The sequence below is a fragment of the Leucopleurus acutus genome (genome assembly GCF_964270905.1).
Source record: "Leucopleurus acutus genome assembly, chromosome: X".
Taxonomy (NCBI): domain Eukaryota; kingdom Metazoa; phylum Chordata; class Mammalia; order Artiodactyla; family Delphinidae; genus Leucopleurus; species Leucopleurus acutus.
Genome location: NC_139148.1, coordinates 45,725,486 through 45,734,229, shown reverse-complemented (window position 1 = coordinate 45,734,229; position 8,744 = coordinate 45,725,486). Strand labels below are relative to the sequence as shown.

Sequence of the window (8,744 nt, the reverse complement as noted above, 5' to 3'; positions counted from 1 at the left end):
GATCTCAGTAGGTGAATGTCAGCTGCAAGAAAGCAGGGACCATGTCTGTCTTGGTCACCATTATATTCCCAGGGCCCAGAAGAGTGCCTGGTGCATAGTAGGAATTTGATAAATGTTTATGAATGAATGAATTGGATCTGACTGGCTTCAAAGACTCTATGCAATTTCCATTTGCCCTTCCAGGATGGTGCGGGTGGTGTCCCAGCTAAGGACCTCAGAGAAGGCTTTGGGAAGGCTAGGCTGAGCTGAGACCCCAAACCTGGTCTCCTGATTCCTAATTCATGCTCTTTGCCCTTCACTGAGCTGCCTCAAGATGGAAAGGCCAAACTTCCTTCAACCTAGGATTTGGCATATTCTTTTATCTTCTTTGTTCTCCTCACCCTTCTCCTGCCTAGTTCTATCACTGGTAGGAGCAAATGACAGGAAGAGCATTTGACCCCGAGGCAGCAACTTCCCGTGTAACAGTGGGCAAGTTGTTTAATCTGTCTGGAACTTGGTTCCTCATCTACAGAATGGGTAAATTGACCTACATCTTTCCCAAGACTGTTGCAAAGATTAAGGGAGATAATTGGTATGAAAGAGCTATGTGGGCTGTTAAATGCTTACACATGTGAGAGACTAGTGATTTTTTTTTTTTTTTACTGTTATTAGCATCACCTCACCTAGCTTTCTGTTTCCTGTCCAGACAGTTGTTCAGTTGGGTCATTCACCTGTGTTGCAGGTGGAGAAGGGTTGAGGTTTCCCCTGACACCTAGAAAACTAGAAAGGAGTTGTCACTTACTATATGTATCACTTGGGACAAGTTTCCTCACAAGACAAGTAGGGATAAAGGTTCCAAACATTCAAGGCAATCTAAGGGTTCAGGTGGTAAAAAAAAAATCTGAAATCACTAGGCACAATGCCTGACACAAAGGAGATTCTTAATGGGTTTTGACACATTGTTTGTTGACTCTCAGAAGTAAAAATAACAGTTAACAGATACTGAGGGCCTTCTATATGCCAGGTACTGTACAACAATCCTGCAAGGTAGGGATTATCATCTCCATACAACATCATTCAGTTACATAAGTTGGGACTTACCCAAGGGCACATAATTAGAAAATGGCAGAGTTGGTGGGACTAGAAATCAGGACTCTCTGACTCCAGGGTGTGAGCTCCTACCAGTGTTCCCCACTCCCTCAGAGCGGATGCCCTTAGCTCAGTCGTGAAGTAGGCAGAATGATATACCTAACTGGGATATGGTATGTGATTAGAAACAGTTAACTGAATGGAGGAATGACACTCTCCATCACCTTCAAACATATTCAAGCTTACAGCAGATGCTTAATATATCCAGGAAATGTTTGCAAAGAGTATGTATTATTTTTAGTCAATATATACTAAGGCTGCTCAAAAATATTCATTTTTCTTTTGTTTACTCAACATTAATGTACTGCTTACCATGCCAAGTGCTAAGGATGTATAAGGTCACAAGGTCCCTGCCCTTAAGGAATTCACAGTCTGATGGGGGAACACAAAATAAGCACGTTATCAGCATGTATGTAACTAATATGTGCACAGTAGGTGTTCAAACTACATGTGGTAGGCCCACAACTGATGAATAACTTAGAGCTCCTCAAATGCAGTAGACGTCTGACATATGGGCAAAGTACTGGTTTGATACTCAAAGTAGATGCAATAAACCTATTCAGAAACTGCTCACAAACATGCACACAATAGGAGCAGATGTACACATAGTAGGTACTCAAATGCAAGACAGGCTATACACAATAAATACAATCCATGTACACAAATATTTGATAAGTACACTGTAGGCTCACAAATGGGCAAACAGTAGGTGCTTCAAACGGTGGGCACTGGTAGGATACACTCAGGCTTATTTTGTAGGTGTACATGCCACAAATGTGGACACGATAAAAGTGCACACATAACAGGTGAAAGTGTTCATTCAAATGCTGACTGACAATGACTCTTTGGGGTTAAGAATGGAAGCCCCATCTCTGAGAGGTCTCTACACGCAAACTTGGACAAAATAAATATTTTCTTCCTCTCCTCGGGACCCAGGATTCAAAAAATCCGCAATCCCCGGGGAGGGAGCAGCATCCCGACTTCCTTCGTTCAAAGCCCCAGAGGTATCAGCGCCTAGAGCTGGGAGCTGTGTACTACTCTCCTAATCTGCGGGCCCGCAGAAGGGTGCCTTGCAATCAGGCACCCGAAGCCGCCTTCTGTGGCCCACACCGGAAAGACCCGGGAGAAAGAGAGCGTGTTGGGGCGGGGCTCGCGCCAGGGCTGAGGTCATCGAGGGGGTGCCAGTTCGGACCCACCACCCACCAACGCCAACTCCTCTTCCGGTCTGTCTCCATAACGCGCATGCGCAGCACTGGCCTTTAAACGTGCACCGCCGGTCCACCGGAAAGAGGATCCGGCAGTTAATTACACTTTGTTCCTCCGCCGCTGAGGCGGACTATTTGCTCTCAGTCTGGGAAGCACTTTTGAGTTCCTGCTTCCTGATAGGGAACCCACGCCTGCCGATTCAGCTCAGTCTCCACGGGATGAAGGCTCCCTAGGGCTTGGCCTCACGCACGTTATACGAGGCTCGGAGGGACACCCTGCGGAGGGATCTGGTTTGTTGTGGTGAAGGGAGGGGGGAGACGCTGACAAACCAAGATGGCGGCGGCGGCGATGAAGGCCGCGGTGGTTGGGAGGTAACTGTGGTGTTGAAGGCTGCGGTAGTTCCGAGGCAGCGGCAGAGTTTGGAAGGAACGGAGCAGGACGAAGAGGTGGTAGCAGTAACGTCAGCCTGAGCCTCTCAGAGCGCGGCAGCTACACGCCCCCTGGGCCCTCGGCGGGCGGCGGCCGCCCCGCTTAGGGCCTAGTCCCCGAGCAGTGCCTCGGCTTCGTACAGCGGCGTCCGCCATGAGTCCTTAAGGGCCGTCCGAGCCCTCCAGTCCTAGGGCCCACCATGGAGCCGGGGTCTGACGACTTCCTACCGCCGCCGGAGTGCCCGGTGTTCGAGCCTAGCTGGGCAGAGTTCCGAGACCCTCTCGGCTACATTGCGAAAATCAGGCCCATCGCCGAGAAGTCGGGCATTTGCAAGATCCGCCCACCCGCGGTAAGGCCCTGGGCTGGTGGTCGCCGGCGACCAGGCCGGGGATGATGAACTAGGGTAGCGGGCGGAGAAGTCTGGAGCGGAGGGCAGCTCGAGCTGTGGGGAGATGGGGTGGCTGGGACCGTTGTGGATGCGACGCGGGTCGGAGAAAGGGTGCTGGGGCCAGGGGTCCTTTCGTGGTGTGAGGGCCCTAAGTCGGAGACCCACCTCCACCCCCCAACTCCCACCCCGCCCTTCAGAACTACTCCTAGTAAGGTTCAAGACAGGGATGCCTAGTGGCCCCGGGGAGAGTTCCCAGAGAGGCGCCCCGCACATCTCTTGGTTACCCCAAACCACCTAGGTCAAGGCTGCTCTAAATAAGGCTTTTCTCCCATTTACTGGCATCATTTCTCTTCAGGCAGGCAGTGTGGTGTAATGGAAAGATCACAGCTCTGAAGGGAGATAGATCTTAGTTCAGAACTCCACTCTGCAGCTTACCAGCTTTGTGACCTTGGACAAGTAACGTAATCTCTCTGAGCCTGTGAAATGGGTCCCATGAATGGTTATTTCGAGAATTGGATTAAACTAGGTAGCGTCTGTGTGTAGTAGGCACTAGATAAGTGGTAATTATTGTGACTGCAAAGGTGTTTGATGTGGTCATTGGTTTGCTCCTATGTGGGTTGACTCATATTTACTCACACCCTGCCAGGCCAGTCCATTTATGATAATATTCTGGGCTGGTAAGCCAGTCAGGAAATCAGTCTCACAGGCTCTATTTGGCTCCCCTGAGATGGGTTCAGGGAATTGTTCCCTTCTTTTCCTAGTCGAAGGCAATATCTGGGCCTTTCCTGCACATCACCGCCCAGGCTTGACTTCTGTGGAGAGTCTTGGACCAGTCAGTTTGGAGTGGGGTATATGAGTCCTTCCCAGAAGATTTCTACTCTGACCTGTCCCAGGATGTAGGAGGTCCCAGAGAATAGGATATTCTTGGACTCCCAGAAACAGAATGGACGGATGGAAGTCTGCCTCCTTTGGAACCCTTGATTCCCAGATGTCAGTGACAAAGGGCATATCTTTGCTCCTAGGCCTGGCTTCAGGCCAGGAGAAGTCCCCCAAGGGCTAGGATAGGCTGCCACCTTGCTAGCATGGAGGGGAAATGATGATATGCGTTGTTCAGTCACCACTTGGGATTCCAAGGGCAGGAATTGAGTTTGTCTGCAACAGGGTATTTTTGAGTAGGTGTCTCCTGGCTGAAACCAAATGGGAAACCCTGCTGCCACCTGAGGAGGGCACCATAGGCCTCCTTATTCAACTTGGTGCTTTCTGGTGTTCAGCCATACATCTAGGCTGGTTTCAGATGGATCCTCTGAGAGGTGTTGGGTAAGCTGATTTCTTCCTTGTTGGAGCTTGGCCACAGATCTCTGAGGTTTCCTTGTCCATGGTGAGGAAGTGGCAGTGGGTAGTGAGAGGTCGGGAAGGCCAGCAGAAAGGAGAGGCTGGAGTCCTGGACAGCATCAAGGAGGCACTCCCTGAAGTGGCCCAGAGGCATATCTGCCATAAGGGGTAGTTGAGGCTTGAATTTTCTATCCCATTTTTCTATCTTGGACTTCTTGGGGCAGCCTGGCCTTGTGTGGGTATTGTTACCCTTCTTTGGGGGACCAGGGGTGGGATAGGTGACATGTCCCTGGTGTGTGTGTGTGTGTGTGTGTGTGTGTGTGTGTCCTGCAGGGGGCCGTCCTTTGTTATGCTTCTGGAATTTAAAGCACTCACCCAAGTGGTGCTGGATTCTGAATTGCTAGGCAGGTGACTGCTACTCTTGGGGAAGATGGGTGAGAGGAGAGTGTTGGTATACTGGAGTAGACGCAGGGAAGCTTGGAAGGGTCTTCCTTCCTGCATCAGGTAGCCAACCTTTTTATCACCATCATGACGTAGTGAGTATTTGGCACATGGGAGTATGGGACTGAAGGCAGGATGAGGGAGCTTGTAGGTCCCAGGGAGAGCCAGGCAGGGAGATTTGTTGAACCTTTCCCAGCTATCTGTTGCATGCACAGCTCCTGCTCTAGGATTTCAGTTCTGCCATTTCCTGTCAGGTTGCTTGATGTTGCGCTTATTCTTATCTAGAACTTGATTCAGCAGGAAAGAAAGGTGCCTGGAGTTTGGGGTTTGAGCACCTTTCTGCCTGGATTACGTGCGCTGAGGGGAGTGCCCTACTGATGGGAGGCAAGAGGGCATGGGGAGCTTGTCTGGGCTTGAGCCATATCATTTTAGTTTGAGGGTTTTTTGTCGTTGCTGGGTTTGTTTGTTTGTTTTTGCCCCAGCTTCACTGAGTCCCATGTGTTTGCTACCTGCTTTGGCGGGGGGAATATGTGTGCATGCAAGTATGAGTCCTCTGGCCCCTTTCTGTTTTTTTCTTTTTTAAAAAAAATTAATTATTTTATTTTTGACTGCATTGGGTCTTCGTTGCTACTCACGGGCTTTCTCTAGTTGTGGCAAGCAGGGGCTACTCTTCATTCCAGTGCACGGACTTCTTATTGCAGTGGCTTCTCTTGTTGCGGAGCATGGGCTCTAGGGCACGCGGGCTTCAGTAGTTGTGGCACGCGGGCTCAGTAGTTGTGGCTCGTGGGCTGTAGAGCACAGGCTCAGTAGTTGTGGTGCACGGTCTTAGTTGCGCTGCGGCATGTGGGATTTTCCCGGACCAGGGCTCTCGAACCCATTCCCCTGCATTGACAGGTGGATTCTTAACCAGTGCGCCATCAGGGAAGTCCCTGGCCCCTTTTCTCAAAGTGTGTGTACAGAAGAGGCCAACAGCTTTTCTTCTCTTTTACCATCCTCCTCCCCCGCTTCCATATGTATGCACATGTGCGTGAACAGTCGTAGCCTGGTGTAGTGCAAAGAGCCTTGGACTGGAGGTCAGAAGACAGGGGTTCTAGTCTTGGCTCTACCACTAACTCAGCATGTGATTCTGGAGAAATCATATTTCTTCTCTGGGCCTCACTTTCTCCATTCATTAAATGAGGGCACTGGTCTAGGTTACTCGAGGTTCTTTTCACCACCCAAGCAGGAGCCAGGGTTCTGAGGAGGAAAGGACTGCGTGGGGTGTGGCGGGGTGGGGGGCAGGCGGGCATTGGGAAGAAGGCTTTTCACAGCTGCCCTTTGGGCAGGACACAACAAGCTCTGACTTGGCAGGACAGAGTCTCCCCCACTTTCATTATCTTTCCCTGACTTCCCTCCTTCTCCCCAAATCCTCCCAATTCTTTGCTACCACAGTCAGTGGTGCATCCCAGCACTTAGGACACCCCTCCCCGCTTCCTCCCCTGCCTCTTCCTGTACTGGGCAGGTGTTTGAGAGTGGACCCACAGGAAGCCTTTCTGACCAGGTGAGTATTGCAAATTCTTGCTCCTTGTTCCTTGCTCTTCCCTGCAGTGTCTATCTCAGGCCTTTTAAACTGAGAGAACAGACACTAAAGGCCCAAACCTTTAAATCCTGCCCAAATTGGAGATGAGCTACCCTGCATATGTATTGGGTAGTGAGGTCAGCCTTAGATGTCAAGTCTTAATGATGATTCTTTTGAATAACATTTTCATTTGAAAACCAGTTTAATTTTCATATCAGTCTTATGAGGAAGCCAGGGCAGGAGTTCATATTCCCACCTTACAGTTGAGAAAACAGGTTCAGAAAGGTAAAATCCCTTAGCTAGTAAGTAGTGGAGCTAAAACATGAACCCAGGTTTTCTGACTCCAGATCCTGTGTGCTTTCCAGTACTTCCAGACTGTGTGTCCTATGCCTAGGGGATGAGGAGTTAATATGGGCATAGGGAGAGTTTGAAGTCAGCTGTTTTGGGCCCCATCTCTCTATTTCTTAAAATCCTAGCACTGTACTGTTGCAGGGACTCTGAAGACATTTCCTAGGGTATGTGCATGGGGTATTGGATGTGGACTTGAGGGGCTTCTAAAGCCCTGTAGTGAGGTGTGTGTGTATGGGTTGGGTGTTTGCCAGGTTAAAAGGTCTGACGTGGCTAGAGGTCTGGGAAGGCATGAATGGGGTGCTGAGCTGCTTTTGGTGCCCCTCTGGTCTTGCACTATACTGGAATAACCCAACTCCCTTTTTTCCTCTGTACCCACTCAGGACTGGCAGCCACCCTTTGCTGTAGAAGTGGACAACTTCAGGTTTACTCCCCGAATCCAGAGGCTGAATGAACTAGAGGTAAGATGACTAGCAACTGGTGGTGGGGTTGGGAGAATGGATACCTGAGCTCTGATCCCACTTCCCTCCTACCTTCTCTGTCTAAGGTACTTTACCTAACTAGGCCTTTGTTCTCTCTTCTGTGAAATTGCCTGGAGGGCATGGAGGAAGCTTTAGAGCTCTGAATGTAACCTAGAGCAGGAGCATTTAGCATCCCAAATCTGATAGCCCCAAGGCTGGGGGTGGCCCTTTTCCACAAAGGTTTGCTACTTCTGAAGCTCCCCTGTCAACTAACCTACCCTGCTTGGGTCAACAAAAGAGAAACATGGGGCTGGTTGAGACCCTTTCTTGCTTGGCCAGCTGAATGTGTCCTCATCTATCCAATTCATCTACAACCCTGTGCTTCCTACCTTTCTTCCATGGTGCTTGGTAAGGTGGGAGGTGAGGTGGATGGGCAGGAACAACACAAGAACTGGTCTGTGAGGAAGCTGGAATGGTTACAAACTTGGACAGAGAGTCAGGCAGGTAGGCTTTCCCCTCTCCTTTATGTTCCATACAGGAAATCTAGGCCCTTTGCATGGGTAAGATGAGGTTCTCCACTAAGGACTTGAGAATGCCCCAGGGCAATGAGAGTAGATGCCCTCAAGCCAGTTCCAGAGGTAAAGTTCTGGAGTTTCCCATGGAAGGTGTAGGGTAGAGGTATGCTACCACTCCTCTCCCTCATTATTATGTATCCTCAAGCCTTACTAGATGTCTGGGGGTGTGGGGGTGACTATTAGGCCCAACCGAATACCCGTTACCTAAAAGCATACTTGTCTTCTAGACCACAGTTCCTCAACCTTGGCACTATTGACATTTTGGGCCAGGTAATTTTTTGTCGTGGAGGGCTGTCCTGTGCATTGTAGGATGTCTGTCAGCATCCCTGGCCTCTACCCACATAGTACCCTCTCCCGGTTATGGCAACCAAAAATGTCTCTAGGCATTACTTAAATGTCCCCTGGAGGGCAAAATTGCCCCTCATTGAGAATCACTGTTCTAGAGTCGGTGTAGGTGCTGTGCTGGTCAGGGCAAAAATCATCTCTTGTATGGGGTACAAGGTCCTTAGAGAAATGGATCTGACCAGGTCTGCTGGGGTATAGCCAGGACAAGGTGTAGCCTACCATGGGACAGGGGCAGGTTTTCTAGAGAGATAGTGCTGGCTAATGAGGGGGAGGGACAGGGATGGGCCAAGGTTGGAAAGCTAACGGGTTGAGGTGGAGGGAGTAGGGTTCCTGGCCCCTTAGGGATTCTCATAGCAAAGGAGCCATAGGATGTTCCTTTCCACAAATAGACCTTACTTTTCCTCATCTGTGAAAGAACTGTCCCTGTTTCCCCCTAATGGGATCAGAGCAAGGTAATGAATGATAATGACTCACCCAGTTCTCCCTAGAACTAGGCCTTCTGATTAGGGTGAGGTGGTTATAGACTTGGGGCC

The 8,744-nt window shown here is 50.0% G+C and overlaps 1 protein-coding gene across 5 annotated transcripts in view; it reads left to right on the top strand.

Annotated features, from left to right (window-relative positions):
* The first annotated feature begins 2,666 nt into the window (after positions 1–2,666).
* The window catches only part of KDM5C (lysine demethylase 5C), a 31,548-nt gene continuing 25,470 nt past the window's right edge, over positions 2,667–8,744 (top strand). For all 5 annotated transcript variants that reach the window (XM_082864242.1, XM_082864239.1, XM_082864240.1 and 2 more), the window contains exons 1-2: positions 2,667–3,112; positions 7,214–7,291. In XM_082864242.1, the coding sequence (XP_082720368.1) occupies positions 2,963–3,112; positions 7,214–7,291 (228 nt within the window). In that variant the 5' untranslated portion in view covers positions 2,667–2,962. The remainder of the gene's footprint in view (positions 3,113–7,213; positions 7,292–8,744) is intronic.